Source organism: Lepus europaeus, chromosome 5, assembly GCF_033115175.1.
Source record: "Lepus europaeus isolate LE1 chromosome 5, mLepTim1.pri, whole genome shotgun sequence".
Taxonomy (NCBI): Eukaryota; Metazoa; Chordata; class Mammalia; order Lagomorpha; family Leporidae; genus Lepus; species Lepus europaeus.
In genome coordinates this window covers 1,071,087-1,097,844 of record NC_084831.1, presented here as the reverse complement: position 1 = coordinate 1,097,844, position 26,758 = coordinate 1,071,087, and the positions used below count along the sequence as shown (strand labels likewise).

Here is a 26,758-nt window from a genome sequence, read left to right as displayed (position 1 = left end):
ATGGCCCAGGAGCTCGGGGCCGGCCTCTGCCAGGAGGGGGACCGGCACCTGGCCCTGGGGGAGCCCCCGCTGGCCACGGCTTTCTACCTGGCGGCCTTCAGCTGCCACGCCCCCTCAGCTGTGCGCAGCGTGAGGCGCGCCCTGGCCGAGGCCCGGGGGGCGCCCGTGCTGGACACCCTGGAGGCCTGGTGCCGCGGGGACAGCCGGATCCCCACCGTGCACTGGGACGGCATGGCCGTGGTCTCCCTGACAGCCACCCTGGCCTCCGCCTTCCTTGGCGCCCTCTGCCCAGACCACCCGGCCGCGGTGCTGCACGGGCTGGCCGGGCTGCTGGCCCGCGGGCACCACGAGGAGGTGGCTCGGCGCTGCAGCGAGCTGCTGGACTCCCGCTCCCAGCCCGCACTGGAGCTGCGGCTGAGCCGCGCCCTGGCCTGGGTGCTGTCGGGGGCGCGGGCCGCGGACGGCGTGGCCGACTACCTGCGCGCCTTTGCCGCCAGTGCCGACCGCACCCTGGCCTTCATCCACGCCCACCAGCGGCCCTACCTCCCTGCGCTGCTCCACGCCCTGCAGAGCCGCATCTCGGAGCCGCCGGGGGCTGGGGACAGGGACTGCTGGCGGCTCCTGGCGGCCCTGGAGCCTGAGGACAGCACGCGCACCACCCTGTCACCCGAGGCGCTGCTGCGAGGCGGCAGGTACGCGGACTGCCTGGCGATGTGCAGCCAAGCCCTTCAGTCGGCCCCTGCGGGCGGCAGCCAAGGTAGGCGAGCCGGTCAGCCCCTCGGATGGGGCCGGGGACACCGCCGTGACGCGGCAGACCCGCCTCTGCCCTCACGGAGCACCCAGGAGAGAGGTTACCAAAACTGGGGCTTTGAGAACCAGCAGGGCTGCAGCTCGGGTCGGGGCGGGTTCTTGGAGCAGCTGCAGGAGCAGAACCCGCGGGGGCAGCCGAGGGGCGGAGCGGCCTCGGGGTGGGGCACCGAGGACCCGGATCCTACACGCCGTGCGGGGAGCAGTGCGGGGTCTCAGCCTGAGCAGTGGCTAAGCCTCTCTCCGTGGCCTCTGGCTGCTGTGCAGAGAATGTTCCAGAAGAGTGGGAATGCAGACACCCTGGGCCCCGGAGAGAGAGTGGGGGTCAGAGCAGGAGGGAGTGGACCGCGCGGGTCCAAGGCTTCCCTGGGCCGGCAGCACTGCTGGATTCAGCCCTGGAAGGAGGGGCGTGAGTCGGCCCTGGACGCTGCACTGGGTGGGGCGATGTCAGAGTTCCCGGCACCCCCAGGCTGAGACACTGCTGCCCCCGGGCCTTGGCAGCTCCCCTTCCGGGGGCAGGCACCGTGTGCAGGGGACGCAGCCTGCCCTACGGCTCCATGCGCCCCTGAAGCCGCGTGGCCACTCCACGCTGGCTCCCAGGTGTGCGTGGGACAGCGGCTACACCTGTCGCCAACGGTTCTGTGCAGAGTCAGCAAAAATGCATCCCAGAGCCTTAGAGCTGTGCCACCGCCAAGTGCCGGAGACACTCGGAGCCGATCGAGGGACACGCGCTTAGGCGGCTGCCGTGGGAGCCTGGTCCACGGGCGACTTGGTCCGCAGGCCGGGCAGCAGAGACAGAGAAAGGTGGAGGGAGATGCAGGGCCAGAGGCCTGGAGGGGCCAGCAGCCAGCTACCTCTCACTGAGGACCTAGCCCCAGCTTAGGGGTCCCGGGGGCGTCCTTCCTGCCCCAGCCACCGCAGGCATACAGGGCCACCAAGGGCACACGGAGCAGTCATGGTGGGCTGGGGTGTGTCCCCTGCAGTGTCCATAACCAAACCCCCATGGTGCTCCCCAAAGGAGGAGCCAGCGAGAGAGACGGGGAGGGAGGAGGAGGAGCTGGGGGGGAGCAGCTGGGGGAGGAGTACCTGGGGGAGAGGAGTACCTGGGGGGTGGAGTACCTGGGGGGAGGAGTACGGGGGGGGGAGCAGCTTGTGGGGGAGCAGGGACCTGCAGGGGTGGGCAGCAGACAATGGGGAGCCGAGTGTGCCGGGACTCTGCCGGGCTGGGCCATGTCCACCTTGGGTCTGATGTGGGCAGGGAACCATGGTCAGCAAGACCTGGGTCACTCGGGGGCGAGCAGCCACCCGCAGGCGCCGGCTCACCCTGAGAGGGCGACAAGCGTGGCTGCCTACGGCACTTGTTCCAGGCTCCAGGTCACTGTCAGAAGTGCTGGGAACACTGAGCAAACCCGACCGGACCAAACCAGACCAGACCGGAACCCGTGCGTGGGTCAGAAGTCCCCTGGCGCACAGTTCTGCAGTCTGGGAGGTCATAGCAGCACTGGGGCGGCACCACGGGCAGCACCACGGGCCTGGCAGCCGTGGCCCCGAGAGGTGCTCTGAAACTTCCATCTCACAAAGGGACTCACGGGCGTGCACCCCGGATGGCACGGACCCCACCGGACAGGGCAGGGCCTGGGGGCCTCCACGTACCACTGCCACGAGTGGGGTGGACGCTGGCACGCATTGTGGAGGCCACGGCAAAGGCCGTGCCCCTGCCCCTGGTGGCACGCAGCCACACAGGGCACAGGCCAAGGGCAGCTCTGACGCCAGTCTCCCGGTGAGCGTGCGGGCACCGCGGCTCCAGCACCTGCCTGCCTTCCATTTAGGGACTTCACCAGGAAGTGCAGGGAAGGGGGAGGTGGGCCCCGGGCAGGAGCCGCCGGGCCACGTGACCGTGTCAGGCGCTCCACCAATCCAGCACAGCGGACGTGAGATAGCCCCCTCCTAGGAGCCAGAGCAACTCCCTCTTTGAAAGGCAGAATCCGGAGGGGGAGAGAGAGAGAGAGAGAGCGAGAGAGAGCGAGAGCGCGAGCTTCCATCCACTGGTTCATTCCCCAAATGGCTGCAATGATGCAGGCTGGACCAGGCTGGAGCCAGGAGCCAGGAGCTCCATCCAGGTCTCCCACGTGGGTACAGGGGCCCAAGCGCTTGGGCCGTCGTCCACTGCTTTACCCAAGCCATCAGCAGGGAGCTTGATCGGAAGTGGAACAATGGGGACTCGAACCAGTGATCATATTGGACAGCGGCATTACGGGTAGTGGCTTCACCCCCCACCCCCGGCACCAGGACGCCGGCCCTGAAGGGGGCCACCTTGGACTGTGGCTCAGCCCAGCCACCCACGGGACCCAGGCTCCGCCCCAGTGGCCACAGGAGCACAGGGAACATCGGTGGTGCCTGTTGGAAGCCACTGGGCGCCCCGGTGCCCGGGGGGAGGCGGCAGGACTGAGCTGACCCAACTGTAACCCAGCCTCAGGGTCTGGGGCAAGCTCCAGCGGAAACAGCTAAAGTGATGTCAGGCTCGGGATGTCACCTTTCCCTAAGAATGCAACTCGTGGCACCAGCGCTATGGCACAGCAGGTTAAACCCCCAGCCTGAAGCGCCGGCATCCCATATGGACGCCGGTTCCAGTCCCGGCTGCTCCACTTCCAATCCAGCTCTCTGCTATGGCCTGGGAAAGCAGTGGAAGATGGCCCAAGTGCGTGGGCCCCTGCACCCACGTGGGAGGCCCGGAAGCAGCTCCTGGCTCCTGGCTTTGGATCAGCTCAGCTCCGGCCACTGTGGCCAACTGGGGAGTGAACCAGCGATGAAAGATCTCTCTCTGTCTCTCTCTCTGACTCTCCCTCCCTCTGTAACTCTTTCAAATACATAAAATAAATCCTAAAATAAGAAGAACGTAACTCGCTACATTGTTAACAGTGAGGAAGACCTGTGGCTGCAAGGGATTCAGAAAAGGGGTTCGCGATGCTTCACACAAGGAACCCTAATCAGCCGGGAAAGAGGGTTACAAGGATGCTTGGCTGGCGTCCTGGACGATGTAGTCGCCAAGCCGGCCAGGTCCACCCAAGAACGAGGCACCGCCCGCTCGGCCCATTCACCGGGCAGCAGAGTAGGGTGGAGAGAGCAGGAGACGCCAGGCAGGACCACAAGGGAGGCCACGGTGACCGCCTCCCCCCACCCCCCGGCACTGGGAGTGGCTGGGTGGGGACCGAGAAAGCACAGGGGAGCTGCAGACCCGCCAACAGGACGCCGGAAGCCACCGACACGCGCCGACACAGCCCACAGGACACTGTGGTTCTCAAGTGTCCACCTGCCCTGGGCCACAGGGTCACACGACTTTACGAAGAGAAGCACAGCTTTTATTAAGGGGCGATGGAGAGGGGCCGGCACCATGGCACAGCGGGGGAAGCCACCAACCTGCATCCCGCATAAGCGCCGGTTCCAGTCCCGGCTGCTCCACTTCAGTCCAGCTCTCTGCTGTGGCCTGGGAAAGCAGCGGAAGATGGCCCAGGTCCTTGGGCCCCTGCCCCCGCGTGGGAGACCCAGAGGAGGCTCCTGGCTCCTGGCTTCAGCCTGGCCCAGCCCCAGCTCTTGCAGCCATCTGAGGAGTGAACCAGTGGATGGAAGACCTCTGGCTCTCGCTCTAGCTCTTTTTCTCTCTCTAATTCTGCCTTTCAAATAAATAAAATAAATATTTTTGAAAAAAAAAAAGATACTTAAGACCACCTAAAGGACGATGCCCAGCACCCTCCTTAGACAGATCTGCGTTAGAATGCGGGGAAGGGGCAGTGAGGACGGAGTGGGCGGAGCCCTCTGCCAGTCGCTCACGGGCGCGGGGCTTGGACAGAAGAGCAAGAACGCAGGCCCGCAGCACCCACACTGACGTCGGCCTGCCGACCCCCAGCCGCGCTCCCCGCCCACGACATTCCTGGTGGAGTCCAGAGCAGCTCCAGGCACCGCGTGTATTCGAAAGGCGGAGACTGAGACCGACAGGGAGAGATCTTCCACCCTGGTTCCCTCCCAACACACGATGCCCGGGCTGGGCCAGGCCGGAGCCAGGAGCGCCCTCGGGGTCTCCCACGTGGGCGCCAGGAACCCAGCCGTCACCTGCTGCCCCCAGGGCCCCTGTGCAGGACGCTGGGAGGGAAGCGGAGTGGGTGGGATTCCAGCCAGGCCCTCAGTGCACGCTGGGCGGCCCCAGCGCCAGCTTCACCTCTGTGCCGAACGCCCGCCCGACCTCGCGGTTCCTGAAAGAAAGTTCCAGAACCCCATGGAGACCTCTGGGTCCAGGAGAGCTCTACAAAGGCAAACTGGATGCATTTTACGAATTAAAAGTCTTAAACTTCTTTTTTTCTATAAGTGTAAAAACAAAGGGGCAATCGATCCAGAAACACAGAAAAGTGTTTGCAAAATACACACCGGGCAAGGAGGAGCCCAGCGGCATCCACAGAACCCTGCACCTCGGCCAGGAGACGCCCAGCGCGAGCGCTGGCGAGAGCGCTTCCCGAGGGAGCGCACAGATGGTGAGCAGCACCCGGGAAGGCAGCCAGCTCCGAGCGACGAGGCGCACGCACAGAAAGTAATGAGAATCCATTTTCTCTCTCCTCGCCAGATTGGAAAAGAAATAATTTTAATAAACGAGACCCACTGGTAATCAGGAAAATGAAAATTAAAACAACAACGGGGCAGTATTTACAGCCCCTCGGATTCTCAGCGTTTTTAATCTAACAAGGGAAGGACTGACGTCCGTGAATGGAGGGACTGCTCGGCCCGGCCACGCGACCCACAGATGACACATGTGGGGCCTGGACAGACAGATGGCAGCGCCCTGGACGGCAGTGACCATGAGCACTGGGTGGCGGGCGCTGGACGGTGGGCACAGGTCCTGGACGGTGGGCAGGGGTCCTGGACGGTGGGCACAGGTGCTGGACGGTGGGCACGGGTCCTGGACGGTGGGCATAGGTGCTGGACAGTGGGCACAGGTGCTGGACAGTGGGCACAGGCGCTGGACGGTGGGCACAGGTGCTGGACAGGGGCACAGGCGCTGGACGGTGGGCACAGGTGCTGGACAGGGGCACAGGTGCTGGACGGTGGGCACAGGTGCTGGACAGGGGCACAGGTGCTGGACAGGGGCACAGGTGCTGGACGGTGGGCATAGGTGCTGGACAGTGGGCACAGGTGCTGGACAGCGGGCACAGGCGCTGGACGGCGGGCACAGGTGCTGGACAGGGGCACAGGTCCTGGACAGGGGCACAGGTGCTGGACGGTGGGCACAGGCGCTGGACAGTGGGCACAGGTGCTGGACAGGGGCACAGGTGCTGGATGGTGGGCACAGGTGCTGGACAGGGGCACAGGTGCTGGACAGTGGGCACAGGTGCTGGACAGGGGCACAGGTGCTGGACAGTGGGCACAGGTGCTGGATGGTGGGCACAGGTGCTGGACAGGGGCACAGGTCCTGGACAGGGGCACAGGTGCTGGACAGGGGCACAGGTGCTGGACGGTGGGCACAGGTGCTGGACAGTGGGCACAGGCGCTGGACAGGGGCACAGGTGCTGGACGGTGGGCACAGGTGCTGGACAGGGGCACAGGTGCTGGACGGTGGGCACAGGCGCTGGACGGTGGGCACAGGCACTGGACGGTGAGCACAGGCGCTGGACGGTTAGCACAGGCGCTGGACAGATGGCACGGGCGCTGGGCGGTGGGCACAGGCACTGGACGGTGGGCACGGGTGCTGGACGGTGGCCGCGTGCAGGCAGGAACAAAGTTTGCCCTTGGCAGCCGGGGCCGTGGGAGGTGAAGCTGGTGTCCCAGCATGCTCTGCCCCAGGGACCTGCTGACCTATGGGCGTGGCGTGATGGAAGGCTGTCACCTCAGTGGCTCGAGACGTCACAGGACAGAGGTCAGGGCCGCGAAGTCAGAAGGAAGATGCTGAAGAGGAGGCAGCCGAGGGCTCGAGACCCAGGATCTGGGCATCATGGCTGACCACGCAACGGCACACATGACTGACCACGCAACGGCACGCACAGCTGATCACACAATGGCACGCGCGACTGACCACGCAACGGCACGCGCGACTGACCACGCAACGGCACGCACAGCTGATCACACAATGGCACGCGCGACTGACCACGCAACGGCACGCATGGGACAGCGCGGGGCCTGGAGACGCAGCGCCGAGAAGGGCAGCTCAGAGCAGGGAGGAAGGGGCGGTGCGGGGCGTGCGCCCAACTCAACTCCTCGCTGGACCCCAAGCGGCCGCTCGCAGGGACACAGCTGAGCACGGAGTCTACGAAGCAGGACAGAGAACAGAATTCACCAGGCGAGCACGGGCCCGGGCGCCGAACGCCCCAGCCAGGAGGAAACGAGACAACAGAGGCTGAGCAAACACCTCAGAGGGCGCGCCCTGGCACACTCCGGCACATCCACACATCCACACACCCACACACCCACACATCCACACACCCAGCACATCCACACACCCACACACCCACACACCCACACACCCAGCACACCCACACACCCACACACCCACACATCCACACATCCACACACCCACACACCCACACACCCACACATCCACACATCCACACACCCAGCACATCCACACACCCACACACCCACACACCCACACACCCACACACCCAGCACATCCACACATCCACACACCCACACATCCACACACCCACACATCATCACACCCACACATCCACACATCCACACATCCACACACCCACACATCCACACACCCACACACCCACACACCCACACATCCACACACCCACACACCCACACACCCAGCACATCCACACATCCACACATCCACACACCCACACATCCACACACCCACACACCCACACACCCAGCACATCCACACATCCACACATCCACACACCCACACACCCACACACCCACACATCCACACACCCACACACCCACACACCCAGCACATCCACACATCCACACATCCACACATCCACACACCCACACACCCACACACCCACACATCCACACATCCTCACACCCACACATCCACACATCCACACACCCACACATCCACACACCCACACACCCACACACCCACACACCCACACATCCACACACCCACACATCCACACATCCACACACCCACACACCCACACACCCACACACCCACACACCCACACACCCAGCACATCCACACATCCACACATCCACACACCCACACATCCACACACCCACACATCCACACACCCAGCACATCCACACATCCACACATCCACACACCAACACATCCACACATCCACACATCCACACATCCACACACCCACACACCCAGCACATCCACACATCCACACATCCACACACCCACACACCCACACATCCACACACCCAGCACATCCACACACCCACACACCCACACACCCACACACCCAGCACATCCACACACCCACACATCCACACATCCACACACCCACACACCCACACATCCACACACCCACACACCCACACATCCACACACCCAGCACATCCACACATCCACACATCCACACACCCACACACCCACACATCCACACACCCAGCACATCCACACACCCACACACCCACACACCCACACACCCAGCACATCCACACACCCACACATCCACACACCCACACATCCACACACCCACACACCCACACACCCACACACCCACACATCATCACACCCACACATCCACACATCCACACATCCACACACCCACACATCCACACATCCACACATCCACACACCCACACACCCACACATCCACACACCCAGCACATCCACACACCCACACACCCACACACCCACACACCCAGCACATCCACACACCCACACATCCACACATCCACACACCCACACATCATCACACCCACACATCCACACATCCACACATCCACACACCCACACACCCACACACCCACACACCCACACACCCACACATCCACACACCCACACATCCACACACCCACACACCCACACACCCACACACCCACACACCCAGCACACCCACACATCCACACATCCGCACACCCACACGTCCACACACCCGCACACCCACACGTCCACACATCCACACATCCACACACCCACACACCCAGCACATCCACACATCCACACACCCAGCACATCCACACACCCACACACCAACACACCCACACATCCACACACCCACACACCCACACACCCACACACCCACACACCCACACACCCAGCACATCCACACATCCACACACCCACACACCCACACATCATCACACCCACACATCCACACATCCACACATCCACACACCCACACATCCACACATCCACACACCCACACATCCACACACCCACACACCGACACACCCACACATCCACACATCCACACACCCACACGTCCACACACCCGCACACCCACACGTCCACACATCCACACATCCACACATCCACACACCCACACATCCACACACCCACACATCCACACACCCACACACCCACACACCCACACACCCAGCACATCCACACATCCACACATCCACACATCCACACATCCACACACCCACACACCCACACATCCACACATCCACACATCCAGCACATCCACACATCCACACATCCACACACCCACACATCCACACACCCACACATCCACACACCCACACACCCAGCACATCCACACATCCACACATCCACACACCCACACATCCACACACCCACACACCCAGCACATCCACACATCCACACACCCACACACCCACACATCATCACACCCACACATCCACACACCCACACATCCACACATCCACACACCCACACACCCAGCACATCCACACATCCACACATTCACACACCCACACATCCACACACCCACACATCCACACACCCACACACCCACACACCCACACACCCACACATCATCACACCCACACATCCACACACCCACACATCCACACACCCACACACCCACACACCCAGCACATCCACACACCCACACACCCACACATCCACACATCCACACACCCAGCACATCCACACATCCACACATCCACACACCCACACATCCACACACCCACACACCCACACACCCAGCACATCCACACACCCACACACCCAGCACATCCACACATCCACACATCCACACATCCACACACCCACACACCCACACACCCAGCACATCCACACACCCACACACCCAGCACATCCACACACCCACACACCCAGCACATCCACACACCCACACACCCACACACCCACACATCCACACACCCACACATCCACACACCCACACACCCACACACCCACACATCATCACACCCACACATCCACACATCCACACACCCACACATCCACACATCCTCACACCCACACATCATCACACCCACACATCCACACATCCACACACCCACACATCCACACATCCACACACCCACACATCCACACATCCACACACCCAGCACACCCACACACCCACACATCCACACATCCACACACCCACACATCCACACACCCACACATCCACACATCCACACATCCACACATCCACACACCCACACACCCACACACCCACACATCCACACATCCTCACACCCACACATCATCACACCCACACATCCACACATCCACACATCCACACATCCACACACCCACACATCCACACACCCACACACCCACACATCCACACATCCACACACCCACACACCCACACACCCACACATCCACACACCCACACACCCACACATCCACACATCCACACACCCACACACCCACACACCCACACATCATCACACCCACACATCCACACACCCACACACCCACACACCCACACATCCACACATCCACACACCCACACATCCACACACCCACACATCCACACATCCACACATCCACACATCCACACACCCACACACCCACACATCCACACATCCTCACACCCACACATCATCACACCCACACATCCACACATCCACACATCCACACATCCACACACCCACACATCCACACACCCACACACCCACACATCCACACACCCACACACCCACACACCCACACATCATCACACCCACACATCCACACATCCACACATCCACACACCCACACACCCACACATCCACACACCCAGCACACCCAGCACATCCGGCACATCCACACATCCACACATCCACACACCCACACATCCACACACCCAGCACATCCACACACCCACACATCCACACATCCTCACACCCACACACCCACACACCCACACACCCACACACCCACACATCCACACACCCACACACCCACACATCCACACACCCGGCATACCCGGCACATCCAGCACACCCAGCACACCCGGCACACTCAGGACCCCGGTCACCACACCCGAGCTGAGGGGCTCTCAGCAGACGTTGCACAGAGAGCCACGGGAATTCTAGATCTGAAACCATCAGAGGCGGCAGAGGAGTCAGTGGACGTGAGGATGGAGTGGGAATCGAGGTGCAGCCCCTGGGCCACACCAGGACGCCCCAGGAGTGTGACCTGTGACCCCGGGCCACACCAGGACACCCCAGGAGTGTGACCTGTGACCCGTGACTCCTGGGGCCCCAGGTGTGTGACCTGTGACCTGTGACCTCTGGGCCACACCAGGTCACCCCAGGTGTGTGACCTGTCACCCCTGGGCCGCATCAGGAGGCCCCAGGAGTGTGACCTGTGACCCCTGGGACACACCAGGACGCCCCAGGTGTGTGACCAGACTCTCAGAAGGACAGGGGTAAGGAACTCCCCACACCCCAGGCCCCCGGGGTCTCCTCGGACGCCGCTCCCCGGGATCCGCGAACACGTGCAGCTCGGGGCGGCCTTGCTCTGTGCAGCAGCGACCCACGAGAGGGGCTCTCGGCGGCGGTGGTGGTGGTCTCAGGTGGATCTCACACTGGACCCCGGCCGCCGTGGTGCAGGGACAGCGGCAGCTGGGTGCACGCGTGTGCGTGTGCCGGGCCTCCTGCCCGCCACGGGGTCTGGGTGTAGAGGATTGCTGCTGCTGCTGGGTTTGAAGGAAGCGCCGAGACCTGCGGGACCTGGGAGGGACGCCGGGCGCAGGGTCGGACAGCCGGGCTGGGCCGGGAGCTCGCCTGGGCGCTGAGGGCCCCCATGGAGTACGGCTAGGGAGACAGAGCCCTGGGCTCCTCCTGGCCCTGGGCCTGCTGCGCTGCCTTCCCCCTCACACAGCCCCGTGCACGCACACGTGGCAGGGATGTTTCCGGCACACCAGGCCCGGCCTGACCCACTGGGTCCTCACAGGCCTGTGTGTGCCGACCACTGGCACTCCCGGGCCTCGGCGGGAGAGGCCGCAGGCGAGGGGACCCAGGAAAGGCCCAGGGCCCTGCAGGACACCGCTGCCTCCTCCACCCTGGCCTGACAGGGAGATCCAGTCCAGAGCGGCACGGACGCCGGGGGTCTCCAGGCAGCCCCCAGCAGGCAGGAAACCCGAGGCCCCTCCCTGCGCAGTCCGAGCCAGGACCGGTCCCCTGAGCAGAGACCCCAGTGCGCCAATTCCCTCCGTGACCGCCAGGGGGCGAGGAAGTCCAGCTCCAGCTCCACTTGGGCTCTGGGGGGAGGCGGACACAGCGGTGCGGGGGCAGCGCCGCCCACCCCGAGCTGGTCATGGGGTCTGCTTCCCACCCTGCTCTGTCCCTGCTCTGACCCCCGTGTCCTCGCGGCCCCAGGTCCTGGACTGCTGGGCGCCAGAGTGAAAGTAACCGCAAGGGGTCCAAAGCCCCCGGGCAGGGCGGGAGGCCTCGGGCGCCACCGCCCGGGGGTCCCCAGCGCCGGTCTATCCCCTAGGTGAGCGCCTGGCCACCCTGCTGGTCACGCGCGCCGCCGCCGCCCTCTTCCTGGACGGCCGCGCCGAGGACATGCTGCGGGACCTGCACGACGCCTTCCGCGAGAGCCCCCGCGCCGCGCGCCGGCAGCTGCAGGCCGTGCTGTCCGTGCGGGCCCAGGAGCGCGTCCGGGCCCAGGCCCAGGAGGCCGCGGACCTGGGCTTCGCCCGCTTCCAGGAGGCCGTGCGGAGCCGCCCCGAGCTCCGCGAAGACGCGGATCGCGAGCTGCTGGCACCGGTGACCTGTGCGCTCCGAATCCTGCTCCGCGTGGCACCGCCCGGGGCCCAGCCTGCGCTGGGCACCCGCCTGGCCGAGTGCCTGCTGCTGGCCGGGGACGTGGCGGGCGCCCGGGCTCTGTGCGAGCGCCTGCTGCGGCCCGCTAGCCCCGGGGACGCCGCCGAGGACCGCGCCCTGGAGCGCGCCCCGCTGCTGGCGCTGCGCGGCTTTTGCGCGCTGCACGCCGGGGACGCGCAGGGCGCCCGGGAGGACTTCCAGGCGGTGGTGGAGCAGGGGGCCCCGCACCTTGGCGGCTGCGTGCGCGCGCTGTGCGGCCGCGGGCTGCTGCGGGTGCTGGCCGGCAGCGCCTTCCTGGGCACATTGGACTACGTCACCGCGTGCGGGCTTCGGCCGGAGGAAGCGCTCTTGGCCGCCAAGGCCTTCGTGCCCTGGAACCAGCGCGGGCTGCTGCTGATCGTGCTGCGGGAGGAGGGCCGCCGGATGCTGCAGCGCCCGCCCCCGCCGGGCTGCCGAAGCCAGGCCGCGGGGCCCGACAGCGGCGCGGCCCCCGAAGGGTGAGTACCGCGCGCGCCCGGGCTGCCGTTCCCGTCCGGTCCTGCAAGGCGGCGGCGATGTTTCTTGCTGTTCTGGGCGAGCTCCCGGGCCACAGGGGACACCTTGGGCTCTGGGTTGGACTCACCCCTCCGCCAGACACCGAGAGACAACAGCACCCGTCACCCCCTGATCCTCTGAATTCTGGTCCTCTCTCTGCGCACCTGCCACACCGGTCACAGCGCCGAGCCGGGCTGCGCCAGATGTGTATCAGGCGTGCACCCGCGCCCACCCCGCAGCCCCAGGTGTTTTGCTCTTAGTTCCAAGGCCTCTAGGTGGCGTCCCCCTCCCCTCACCATGGAGACGGCCCTGGGGGTCCTAGGTCGGGGAGCAGCTCCTGCAGGGCCCTGCCTTCGGAAGCCCCTCCCCCCATTTGATAGACTTCCGGACCCAACAGGTGAACCTCCCGCCGCTGCCATTCGTTCTCCTCCATTGGGGGGAGGTGGGGGAGGTGCTTTGGCGGGCAGGGGGCAGCGGCGACATCAGGTGACACCAGCACACACACTGGTCCTGCAGTCCCCTGGGGAGGAGAAACCCTCGGGACCAGGGACTCCGTTCTCTCTGGGAAGTCACCGTCATCTGTCTGCCCCCGCCCGCGCCCCTGAGCCCACAGGGCCAAATGGCTCAGGCCTGTGTCTGCAGAACGGAGAGCGGAGGCAGTCTGCTCGGGGTCAGCCTCCTGCCGACCCTCTGCCCGCCCCCAGGCCTGCTGTCTGAGGAATGCCCACCCACGGGGTGGCGGGAGGCTGGAGCCAGAGGCTGGGGCCCAGGGTCAGCCACCAGGGAGGGCAGCCAGGGTCCTGGGGTCGGCGCGGCCCGTGAGGGTCCCTCTGGGAGCCCAGCGTCTTCGCGGCCCGACCGGAAGGGCTGCCCAGGCCAGGCGCACAGGGACGCCTGCGCCCCCCACACCTGCGTGGGTGAGAGGTGCGTGGCAGCCTGAGCCGCCTCCCCGCAGGGATGCGCGCGGTGTGTACCAGCTGGCCTCGCTGCTGATGGAGCTGGACGCGGAGGACGAGGCCGCGCGCCTGCTGGCCGCCGATGCCCTGTACCGCCTGGGCCGCCTGGAGGACGCTCACGGGGCCCTGCGGGCGGCGCTGGCGCAGGGACCGCCGGCGGCCGCGGTGCTGGTGCGGCTGGCGCTGCTGCAGCTGCGCAGGGGCTTCGCCTTCGACGCCCACCAGGTGAGGAGCTCCACCCCCTGACCCCGTCTTCCCTGCCCGCCTCGCAGGCTGTCCGGGTGCAGCCGGGGCAGGTGCCCCCGGGCAGTCAAGGGAGGCTCCCGGCCCTCGGCGCCCTGCCTGCCTGGCCCTGCGACCCCTCTGCTCCCCGGCGAGACCCACCCACACCTGCGTGCACACCCCGGGGGCCTCGCTCTTGGAACGGGGGCAGCAGGTTACGTACGGAGGGGGCTTCAGGCTGGGGAGGCCCGGCCAAGGGTCCTGTCCGCCCCTCTGTCACCCCCGCCCTCCCCGGCATCCCCCTAGTCCTGGGGGCAACCACGTCCTGGAACAGGAGCTGCCGGCCAAGGCACTGGAGCGCGCATGTGCAGCCGGCAGGTGGCAGCAGGGCGTCTTCTTGGGGACCGCCTCGGGGTGGGGTTTTGTCCTCCCCGAGCCTTCCTGCTCCGCTCTCGGCTCTGAACTCAGGATCTGGGAGCCTCCCCTACACTCTGGCCGGCAAGGCGTTCACCTGTGTGTGGGAGTCTGGCGACCCTGAGACCCCCACCCCAGCCTCGCCGGGGCATAGTGGGGCCACCCCCTGCACTTCCTGGGCTCCAATCCAGGGGCGAGTTGGGAGCACCCCCAGAGTCTCGGGAGCACGAGGAGGACTGGGCAGCCGTGCCTGAGGGGCGCCAGTGACCGGCTCCCCCTGCAGCTGGTGAAGAGGCTCGTCCAGGCCAGGGACACCGCCTGCCTCCAGCCCACCTTGGACGTCTTCTGCCGCGAGGACCTGCAGCTGCTCCGGGGCCACTGCCACACTCGTGCCCTGGCCATCCTGCGGGCACGTCCAGGCGCGGCCGACAGCAGGGCCCGCACCAGGGAGGCCATCACCTATCTCTCTCTGGCCATCTTCGCTGCAGGTAGGGGCCGGCCCCCTGCCCAAGAGGCCCATCCCGTGGCAGGTGCATGAGGGGATGGGGGAGGGGGTCTTTGCCGAGCTGCAGGTCAGGGACATGGGATCCGAGGACAGGGCTGGTCTCAGGTGTGTGCGCCCGGGAGCATCTTGGGTAGGGGCACCTTGCACACAGGCCCTGGCCACGCAGGTGAAATTACAAAGCCCGAGACGTCTGCAGGAGCCAGGCACCAGCCAGGCATCCATCCCAGCCCCCTATGCCCCACGGGCAGTCAGGCCCCTTTCCCAATTCGATCCCCACCCCCAACCAAGTCCACCAAGGGACAGCACCGAGTGGTGGGCACCTGGCCTCCCCTCCTGGCTGAGCTCCAGGTGCAGGAGAACAGCCCTGGGGGGGTGGGAACTGTCCTGGGGACCGGGGGGGGGGATTGTGGGCCAGGGGCCCGCCTGCCAGCAGTCCCTGGTGGGCCTTGCTGGCACCCCTGGCCTGACAGAGACCCCTGCAGGGGTGGGAGGGGGCACTGAGCGAGTCTTTCCCAGCGGCACTGGTGGGGAAGGGACACAGCCGGTCACCCCCCCAAGCCGGGCGCTTTGCTGGCCGTGTCCACCACTGCACACGTGCCAGAGGGCCCCTCCCTGGCTGCTTCCCCCTGCCCCACCCCTTCCTATTGGCTGCCTTTCCCTTCTCCCCCGGAAGCAGCTGCAGCGCCCCTCCTCAGAGCCCCCCAGGCTGGCCATCACTCCCCCCAGTCCTGCGGCCAGCGCCCCGGCCGGCCCTGACTGTCCCTGTGTTTTGGTGCCCAGAGTCAGCGTCCTGACTGCCCCCTCCCACAGGGAGCCAGGCCAGCGAGTCCCTGCTCACCCGAGCCCGCTGCTACGGGCTCCTGGGCCAAAAGAAGACTGCCATGTTTGACTTCAACTCCGTGCTGCGGGCCGAGCCGGGGAACGTGCAGGCTCTGTGTGGGCGGGCGCTCGTGCACCTGGCCCTGGGCCAGCAGCAGGTACCGGACCCCCGTCCCCACCTGGGGCTGGGCGAGCAGGGAGAGAGGAGACCCAGAGCCCCACACCTTGCTCTCCCGCTGGGATGGAGAGAGGGCCCAGCCATGCCCAGCAGCGGGGTACCCACCAGAACCCCAACATCAGTCCCACCTGCACCACCCGTCAGGGCCACTGCCCTCCCGTGCCTGCAGCCTCAGCCTGCGCTGGGCACCTGTGCAAGCTCCCAGGGCACCGGGGTCCTCCCCAGCAGAAAGGAATCCCCGGGGAGCCACACCCTACCCCGTCCCACCACAGGGTGTGGGCCAGGGGCTCCTTTCAGCTGTCTGGGGGAGGCTGCCAGGACAGTGTGTTGAGAGGGGCTCAGGGACGTGAGCCACGGAATCAGTGCTGGCATCGATTAGTCATGTCTGCTGGGGCACAGCCAGGTCAGGACTGGATTTGCCTGCTTTGCGGTGAGTTTCTGTGCCCCTGCAGAAACATCTGCCATTCCACACAAGGGGCTGTGGTCCAGCCGTCAGGTGAGAGCCCCACACCGGCTCGGCCCGCGTGCTCAGAGGGCTGTCGTTCGTTGGTTTCTTTATGAGGTTTCTGTGTCTGCCACTGTGCCACGCATGACACGCCCTGACCCGCAGGGAGCCGTGTCCTCACCCAGGCCCGCTCCCCCGGACACCCACCCCGTGCACAAGTGGGAGGGGGTGTGCCGGGGTCCAACGAGGGGACTCGGCCGAGTCGCTTGTCCTCTCCACGCCGGTTTCCTCTCTGTGAAGGGAGGTGGGTGCTGGGCGGCCACGGAGCAGAGAGGAGACCTTGGGGACACAGGGAAGACACGGCAGCCGGGGGCAGCACCCAGGGAACCACGGCTGTGGACCCTGAGCTTCGGGGGCCGGAACGGAACTCGGAGCCCAGAGGACACGGTCACAGTGACAGCCTGAATTCTTTCTGGCCAGCACTGAGAGGGGGAGGGGTGGGCGCCGGGACTGGCCTTCGGGAGGAGGGAATCCCACCCCGGCGGCCTGGGAGACTGGATGCAGCGAGCCCCCTCCTCGGAGCGCGAGACCTGCGGGAGACAGACCCGAGCCGACAGTGACGGACCAGGGCCCCGTCTGGGGCATCAGAGACCCCCGCCCAGGAAAGGCTCTGTGCCTGGCGGATTTCCCCACGAAACACCGACGTGTAGAGAGACCCGCAGAGCAGGGAGAGACCCTGACCCACGAGCCAGGCAGGCGCCCCCTTCAGAAAGCCAGTGGGAAACTGAGCCAAGTCCAAAAAAGGCAAAGCTCACGTAGACGCCGCATAACACGCGCTTTCACGGACTGCTGAAGCCCTCGTGCAAGACCCCTTGTAAACGATGCACGCTCAGCCCTCATGCAAGACCCCTTGTAAACGTGGGTGCACACACACTCAGCCAAACACCCACAGAGCAGATCCAGCCGGGCTGGGTCACCCCGAGAGCGGGAGGCAAGGTCGGCTCCACAAGGAGAACCACTCCTCACGTCAGCTCGGGCAGCGGAGACACCGGTCGTGGCCCAGGCCCCCTCACCCCCGCCACCTCCCGGGCTGTGCAGGGCAGGATCCTGACTCCCGACCCCTCGGGGCACAGTCCCCAGTGGCCCAGGCACAAGGACGAGCCCCAGGCCGGCAGACTGCCCTTGCTGGGAGGGTCGGGCGCGGGTGATGGGAGGGTGTGCTCGGGGGGCCGTGTCCAGCCTTGCTCAGGGGGCTCTGGGCAGCTCACTTCAGGACAGAGGCCAGCGAGAGGTCCCCTCTGGTGCCCAGCAGAAACGGGGTGGGGGTTAGTGGGGGTTCATGGTCGTGGCCAGGGAGGGGCAGGCAGGGCAGCCCCTCCAGACGGAGCCCCACCCCCGCCCGCCTCCCTTCCAGGAAGCCGTGGCCGACATCGTCTCTGCCCTGAAGCTGGACCCGGCCGCTGTGGTCCCTGAGCTCCGCTCTCTGCGGCGCGACACCCAGGGCCTCCTCGCGCATGGCCTACACGCTCACTGCCGGGCCCTGCTGAGTCGGCCCCTCCGGGAGGACGACGCCCAGGGCCTTCTGGCCGCCGGGGAGGCACTGGTCCAGATGGACGGCGCGCAGCTCAGTGGGCACCTGCTGCTGGCCGACGCCCTCATGGCGCTGGGTACGCCCAGCCTGCCCCGCCCTCTGACCTGATCCGCAGGGAAAGTGACCCTGGACGGCAGTGACTTCTGAGGCCCCAGCCATGACCGCTGACCCCCTCGGTGCCCCGCGGAGGCCCGGCTCCGCAGGGGTGCCCTTGCCCCCCATCGCCCTGGTGCTGTGCCAGCAGCTTCCAGAGAGCGGGGTCCCCACTTCCGCTTCTGCTGGGGCTGGTGGGGGGATGTCCCCTTGCGGTGACCATGGGGGAGAGGCAGGGGCTAGGTCAGCAGGCGAATCCCCGTGCCTCTGCCCGCAGGCCCTCGCCCCCGCCCACCCACTGCCTCCCACCCCCACAGGCAGCTACGAGGCAGCCGGCGCCCGTCTGCAGGAGGCCCTGCGCCCCGCTCGGGCGTCCGCGGCGGCCCGGGCCCGGCGGGGCCTGCTCCGGCTGAAGCAGGGAGACGTGCGGGCCGCGGCCCGGGACCTGCAGGGCCTGGCCGAGCCGGACGCCGCGGATCTGGGCTTCCTGCTGCGGCTGCTGGAGGCCCCCGAGCGGCAGAGCCTGGCCCAGGTGCGCCCACGGGGGTGCGCGTCGCGTGTGCGGTGGGCGCCAGCAGCATCACCGGCCGGCCCGGGTCTCCGGCCACCAGCCGCGACGGCCATGGGCCTCTGGGCTCGCTCGCAGGGGGCGTAAGCCTCCCCGGGGGGCGGAGGGGAGACCCCTTGGAGCCCGCCCTGCACCAAGCCGCCTCGCGCAGGGCGGCGCCACAGCTTCTCCCGGGCCTACGCGTGCCGGGGTCTCCCGCGGCCTCAACCGACAGCGCCCGATGGTGGGCTGGGTCCCGGAGCCCGGAACGCGGCACGCGCGGGGGTCTCCGAGGTGGGGCCGGGCGGGGCCTCTGAGCTCACGGGGGGGGGGCGGCTGGGCGGGGCCTCTCGACTTGGGGGACATGCTGGGGGGCCTCTGGGCTTGAGGCGGGGTCTCAGAATTATAAGCACCCGGGCGGGGATCCCTTGGCTCTAGGAGGAACTGGGCGGGGCCCCTGGGCTGGGGGGGGGGGGGCTGGGCGGGGCCTCTCGACTCGGGGGCGGGGATGGGCGGGGCCTCTGGGCGGGGGGGGGGGCTGGGCGGGGCCTCTGGGCTCGGGGGCGGGGCTGGGCGGGGCCTCCGGGCTTGAGGCGGGGCTGGGCGGGGGCCTCTGGGCTGGGGGGGGCGGGGCGGGGCCTCTGGGCTCGGGGGGCGGGGCTGAGGCAGCTATCTCGGAGAAGCTGCGGGTTTGCCTCTGAGTCCAGGAGGATGCTGACAGAACCGGAAGTAGCCGTCCCCACTTCCGGGGGGCTGGCGGCCGGCCCCCCACTCGCTCTGCGCGCTCCTCCCGTGCCCACCGAGCCCAGCTGTGTGGGGCTGAGCGCGCCCTCCGGCCGGGCCGCAGTTGGGGCGGGGGTCTCCGTGCAGCTCTCCGGGAGGGGCGAGCGAGGGGGCTTCAGCTCCGCCCGGGGAAGGAAGGCGCCGGCCGCACGGCCGCAGCTGGGCACTGCCCGCCGGCCCTGCGTCCCGAGGGGTGCGGGTGGGCCGGGGCTGGCGGGCGCGCCGAGGCCTGGGCGGCAGCCTGCTTGTCCCTCGGTTGGCTCGCTGCCTTCCCGGCTTTGGGGGCGCGGAGGCCAGGCCGCTGTCCTGGGGGCGGGGACAGCCCGTGGAGGGCCAGTGGGAGGGGCTGCAGAGCGCGGGGAGGGGGCCCCGGAGGTGGGCGGCGCTGGGCGCGGGCTGGGCTGACCCAGGCTCTCTCCCTCCCTCCCTCCTCTGTGCAGGCCGCTGCCGGGGAAGCCAGCGCCCTCCTGGACACCGGGCGGCCGCGGCAGGCGCTGGGCTTCTGCTCCCTGGCCGTGCTGGCCGGCGGTGGCGGCGCCTGCCACCTGCGCCTGCGTGCCACCTGCCTGGCCCAGCTGCGGGAATGCGACCGAGCGCTCAGGGACCTGGACCAAGTGCTCCAGGAGGGTGCAGGCGATGGGGACCTCCCGCGGCGGGCGGAGGACCTCTGCTCCCGGGGCCGCCTGCTGCTGAGCCTGGGGGACGAGGCGGGGGGCGGCGGCGGCCTTCGGCCAGGCCCTCACCCTGGCACCCGCCCCTGCCCAGAGCAGCCTGTGGGGGCAGCCGGGCCGGACCCCCACCGTCCGCCTGTTCCTGCACCACGGGCAGCGCTGCCTGGAGCAGCAGCGCCACGCGGAGGCCTGGACAGCCGCCCAGAGCGGCCTCCTGGTGGACCCCGGCCACCGGCGGCCTGAAGCGGCTGAAGGCCAGAGCCCAGAGAGGGGTGGACTCGGGCTGCCGGCTGCACTGACCCAGCCACGGGAGCCCCTCATCTTCAGCCTCGGGGTATCGCCCCAGGTCGGGGGGGTGCCAGCGCCAGGGTGGGTCTCAGTGAGATGACCAGCCGGGAGTAAAGGGGCGGCTTCCTGGGAGGGTCGTCCCAAGGCTGGGGACCCTGGCGCACACCCAGAGCTGGGAGGCTGAAGCAGCAGCCCAGGTCTCCCCCTGGCTGCACAGGACAAGGCCACGCCCTCACGCTGTGCCTGGAAGCCCCTCCGTGGGCCCGGAGCTGCCTCCCCCCCTGGGCCCTGGCCTGAGTCTCAGGGCTGCGGCTGGGTGCTTTCCTGGAAGTCACTCACGGGGCTGCTCCCGACTCGGGCCCGTCGGGCCCAGTGAGCCCAGTGGGGGGCCCAGTGAGCCTGCAGATCCTGAGGGGCCCCGCTGGGTACTCCCTGGAGCCGAGGAGCACAGAGAGCCCTCCCAGGCGGGCTGGGGAGCCCAGCCGTGCCCTGTCTCTGCCCACACAGCAGCGTGAATGAGAGGTGCTGGGAGGCCGGACCCCAAATCCCCTCCCGGGCTGCCTGCCCCGTCTCTGCCTGCTCCTCCCTTGGGCGTGAGCCACAGCGCCCCCACCCCTCACCTCCTGGTAGGCACCTGTCCCACCCCAAGCAGCAGAAGTGGCCCTGGGGGTCAGGCAGCCCAACCCCCGTCCCCTGTGGGCCCTCCCAGCACCCCCGGCACCTGCTGGGCTCTGACCACAAAGACGGGGGCTACAGGGTCGGTGCCTCCCACCGTGAGGATGAGGGGACCGGGAGTCCACGGGGTGGGGGGGCTCCACCGCCGCGCCCCTCCCTGCCCCCCCACTCAGAAGGCCTTGGCGAAGTCTCCTGGGGGCACCGTTTTCACCAGGTTTTTCCTCCAGTGTCCACCGCCATCCTTCTGTGTCCACCATGTGCTCGTGGGCTCCACAAAGATGGCCTAACTGCGAGGAGCCAGGGACGGGGCCGGGTTCCGGTCAGTGCCCAGGCAGTGAGGTGAGGGCAGGTGCCGAGGGGTCCGGGCAGCGGTGCCTCTGCCCCTGTCGTCCTCCCCACCCCGGTGCCCTGCCATGTTCGGCTGCTGGGGTGCAGACACCCGACCTGCCCGGCCCCTCCCACCCCAGGGGCACAGTACCCATGGCTCATCTCGCAGGGGAGGCACCAGGCTACCCCCGAGTGTCAGGTTGAAGCCCTCACCCCCCAGGCGGTGGGACTCAGGGCAGAGGACATGGCTGCGCCCTCCCCAGGAGTCCGCTGGAGCCTTGGCCTTGAACCCCAGCCTCCAGACTGAAATAAACTCCTGTTGCGTCTCGGCTGCCTGTTTATGGTACTTTGTTACAGCGGCTTCAGCAGACAAGGGTGCACCTGCTCCCCCCCCCCCCCACCTCCACTCTGCTACCGCCGCCGGCTGAGCACGAGGGGCAAATCGTAGCTTCCTGGGCTCCCTGTCCCCGCTGGGAGGTGGCCGCCCGTCGTCGGCCGGCAGGCGCCTGCCCCGGGAATGCCGCCTGCGCCCGGGCAGGGCTTTACAAGTTCCGGGCAGCCCCGACCTTCCTCCCAGGGCGCCGGCCGCCCACGGCTCTGAGAATTCAAGTCGCCAGGCCCCCACGGAGGGGGCTCTCCCCACACATCCCCTCCCCCTCGGCCTCACTCGCCGCGAGACCACCCCCCACCCCATGCAGGGCCAACCTCAGGGGCCACCCGAAGGTGCTGGGGAGTTTCCAGTAGCACCCGGCAGCCAGGTGCCCCCCGGGGCAGACCCCAACAGCTCATGCACTGGCTTTGCCCCGTCCCCCTCTGGGCCCCTTCCCTGGGGCTCTGAAACTGAGTCAGGCCTGGGGTGCGAGGCATGCTCCGCCCAGGACCCCTGGGGCCCACCAGCGGGCAGGTCTGGGGTCCCTGGAGGAAGGGGCCAAGCCCAAAGGTCCTCTTGGTGCCCAGCCAGGGCCCCTGCCCCCTGAGGATTAGGGTCTGAACCTCACAGGTCCCAGGGGCTGAGAGGAGCAGCCGTGCCCCACGCTAGGGCTGGAGTGGGGTCCTCCCAGGCAGCCCTGCCCTGCCTCCATCATGACACGTGGGGACCACCCCCCTACATGTAGCTCCAGAGCCCCGTCACCCACCCAGGAGGGGGCCTCCAAAGCCCTCCCCGGTATTGGGGAAAGAATGTGCGCCAACATCTCCCGGGTGGGCCCTTGTGGACTGAGGGTGCGAGAGACGCAAGCGAGAGGGGGCAGGGGCTCGAGGCAGGGGCCAGAGGCCATGCTCTGCCCCTCCCCCACCCCGTCCCCTGTGTGAACTCCTGGGCTGGACAGGAGTGACCAGCCCCTTGGAAGCCAACCTGCATCACAAAGGGTTCCAGAAGCCAGGAAGCCGCCCGGCCCCACCCGACACTGCCACCTGCTCCTCCTCCCCGGGAGCCAACCCTGGCCGGCTGGCGCGGTCCGCAGCCGCCCTGCCCCAGCCTCCCCAGAGCTGTGATCAGAGGCTGCGGTTTGCTTCGAGGAGCCTGTACCCCACTTGCCTGGGGGCGTCTTGAACCCCCCAAGGTGCCCAGGTCATTTCAGGGGTCCTTCGGGGCCTCTGGGTCAGGCGGCCCCTCTGCGCAGCTGCACCAGGCACACGGCCTCCTGGGCTCCCTCTCCAGCAGCGCAGCCCCGTGGCCTCACTGTGTCCTGGTCATCAAGTGCCTGGAAACAGGAGGAAGTGAGCTCCCAGAATGCACCGGTGAGTTAGCTGAGCCCATGCGGAGTTAGGAGCAGGGGTGAGGGTGTTGGCTTACCCATGCAGAGTTAGGAGCAGGGGTGAGGGTGTTGGCTGACCCAAGTGGAGTTAGAGCAGGGGTGAGGTGAGGGTGTTGGCTGGCCCAGGTGGAGTTAGAGCAGGGGTGAGGGTGTTGGCTGGCCCACGCAGAGTTAGGAGCAGGGGGTGAGGGTGTTGGCTGGCCCACGCAGGAGTTAGGAGCAGGGGTGAGGGTGTTGGCTGGCCCAGGTGGAGTTAGAGCAGGGGTGAGGTGAGGGTGTTGGCTGGCCCAGGTGGAGTTAGAGCAGGGGTGAAGGTGTTGGCTGGCCCACGCAGAGTTAGGAGCAGGGGTGAGGGTGTTGGCTGACCCAGGTGGAGTTAGAGCAGGGGTGAGGTGAGGGTGTTGGCTGGCCCAGGTGGAGTTAGAGCAGGGGTGAGGTGAGGGTGTTGGCTGGCCCAGGTGGAGTTAGAGCAGGGGTGAGGTGAGGGTGTTGGCTGGCCCAGGTGGAGTTAGAGCAGGGGTGAGGGTGTTGGCTGGCCCACGCAGAGTTAGGAGCAGGGGTGAGGGTGTTGGCTGGCCCACGCAGAGTTAGGAGCAGGGGGGTGAGGGTGTTGGCTGGCCCAGGTGGAGTTAGAGCAGGGGTGAGGTGAGGGTGTTGGCTGGCCCAGGTGGAGTTAGAGCAGGGGTGAAGGTGTTGGCTGGCCCACGCAGAGTTAGGAGCAGGGGTGAGGGTGTTGGCTGACCCAGGTGGAGTTAGAGCAGGGGTGAGGTGAGGGTGTTGGCTGGCCCAGGTGGAGTTAGAGCAGGGGTGAGGTGAGGGTGTTGGCTGGCCCAGGTGGAGTTAGGAGCAGGGGTGAGGGTGTTGGCTTACCCATGCAGAGTTAGGAGCAGGGGGTGAGGGTGTTGGCTGACCCAAGTGGAGTTAGAGCAGGGGGTGAGGTGAGGGTGTTGGCTGGCCCAAGTGGAGTTAGAGCAGGGGTGAGGTGAGGGTGTTGGCTGGCCCAGGTGGAGTTAGAGCAGGGGTGAGGGTGTTGGCTGGCCCACGCAGAGTTAGGAGCAGGGGTGAGGGTGTTGGCTGGCCCACGCAGAGTTAGGAGCAGGGGTGAGGGTGTTGGCTGGCCCAGGTGGAGTTAGAGCAGGGGTGAGGGTGTTGGCTGGCCCACGCAGAGTTAGGAGCAGGGGTGAGGGTGTTGGCTGGCCCACGCAGAGTTAGGAGCAGGGGTGAGGGTGTTGGCTGGCCCAGGTGGAGTTAGAGCAGGGGTGAGGTGAGGGTGTTGGCTGGCCCAGGTGGAGTTAGAGCAGGGGTGAAGGTGTTGGCTGGCCCAGGTGGAGTTAGGAGCAGGGGTGAGGGTGTTGGCTGGCCCACGCAGAGTTAGGAGCAGGGGTGAGGGTGTTGGCTGGCCCACGCAGAGTTAGGAGCAGGGGTGAGGGTGTTGGCTGACCCAGGTGGAGTTAGAGCAGGGGTGAGGTGAGGGTGTTGGCTGGCCCAGGTGGAGTTAGAGCAGGGGTGAGGTGAGGGTGTTGGCTGGCCCAGGTGGAGTTAGAGCAGGGGTGAGGTGAGGGTGTTGGCTGGCCCAGGTGGAGTTAGAGCAGGGGTGAAGGTGTTGGCTGGCCCACGCGGAGTTAGAGCAGGGGTGAGGGTGTTGGCTGGCCCAGGTGGAGTTAGAGCAGGGGTGAAGGTGTTGGCTGGCCCACGCGGAGTTAGAGCAGGGGGTGAGGGTGTTGGCTGGCCCAGGTGGAGTTAGAGCAGGGGTGAGGGTGTTGGCTGGCCCAGGTGGAGTTAGGAGCCGGTGGACCTGGTCCTGGAGCCGGCACCTGCCCAGTGTTTCCCATTCGTGCACGGCTCCCTCCCGTTCATTTTCAGCAGATGTTGGATGCCTGGGCGGGGGGTGTCCCAGAGGGTGCCCCCCCCTGGAGCCCTCCTCCCCTGCAGGGCTGGCGGTCCACGGGGATGCAGGAACGGAGATAGAAATACATGATGGGGTGGGGACACACGGCTGGCAGGGGAGGGGCTGCGGCTTGCTGGGTTGACCTGGAGCCCAGGTCAGGGAAGGCCCCACCGGGAAGGGGATCCAGACCAAGGGGCTCCGAGGAGGGGCCTGCATGAGGATGGGGAAGGGGAGGCTGGAGGAGGCCCAGGGGTGAAGTGGGTGGGGGTGGGGGCACAGAGGCTCCTGAGACCAGCCAGGGGGGCACAGGCACCACCCAGATCAGGGGAGGGCCATCCTCTTTCTTCCAGGTTAGGGGGGCCGACCCCCCCCCAGGAGAAATGGGGGGCAGAGCCCTTCAGAAGTGCTGGGGCAGCCCAGGGGAGCTGAGGGGCCGGAGCAGGTGTGAGAGGCAGAGAGAGGTCAGATCCCAGATGTACTCAGAGGCCAAGGACCGGACGGGGCCAGGGAGTCCAGCAAGGGGTCAGGAGGGCTCCAAAGCTCAGCTCAGCCTTGGCCTCTGGGCAGATGGAGTTGTCCAGGGAGACAACAGAGACCCTGGGGGCTTCCGAGGGTGTGCGGAGCCCCTCTGCCCAGGTTCCCAGCAAGTCCCAGGGCGGGTGGTGCTGGATGGGAGGCTCTGGCTCAGGGCCAGGAGGTGGGGAGGAAGGAGTGTGCCAGCCCCCACTCAGCACGGAGCAGCTCAGGGAAACGCAGGCATCCCCCCGACTGCAAGGCTGGGACCCCGCTGCTAAGCCTCCCTCCCACTCAAGGTGGTCGGCGACCCCCGTGAGCTGGGTCCAGAACCAGGCAGGGCCAGGGGGGCATATGGTAAGACCATTCAACCCGGCCAGTGGCCCGTCTCAGCGGCCAGCACTACCGAGAGGGGAAGGCAGGACTGGGTTTGTTTCCTCTTGTCTCTCCCCAGTTCTCCCCGCTGCTGGGTGCCGGCCAGGTGTGGGCCTGCTTCCCCAGGTGCTGGGCTGTGAGTGCCAGCAACGGTCATTCAGGCACACACACATGCACACGGCTCCCCACAGGTGCACACGCATGCACACGGCTCCCCACAGGTGCACACTCACACACA

At 66.9% G+C, this 26,758-nt stretch overlaps 1 protein-coding gene across 1 annotated transcript; it reads left to right on the top strand.

Annotated features, from left to right (window-relative positions):
* TTC34 (tetratricopeptide repeat domain 34) lies at positions 1-20,996 on the top strand. The gene is given in 10 exon segments (XM_062193396.1): positions 1-757; positions 12,608-13,436; positions 14,429-14,654; positions 15,349-15,553; positions 16,381-16,547; positions 18,427-18,679; positions 19,014-19,228; positions 20,467-20,736; positions 20,738-20,932; positions 20,934-20,996. Coding segments are annotated over 10 exon segments (3,180 nt in total).
* The last annotated feature ends 5,762 nt before the right edge of the window (positions 20,997-26,758 follow it).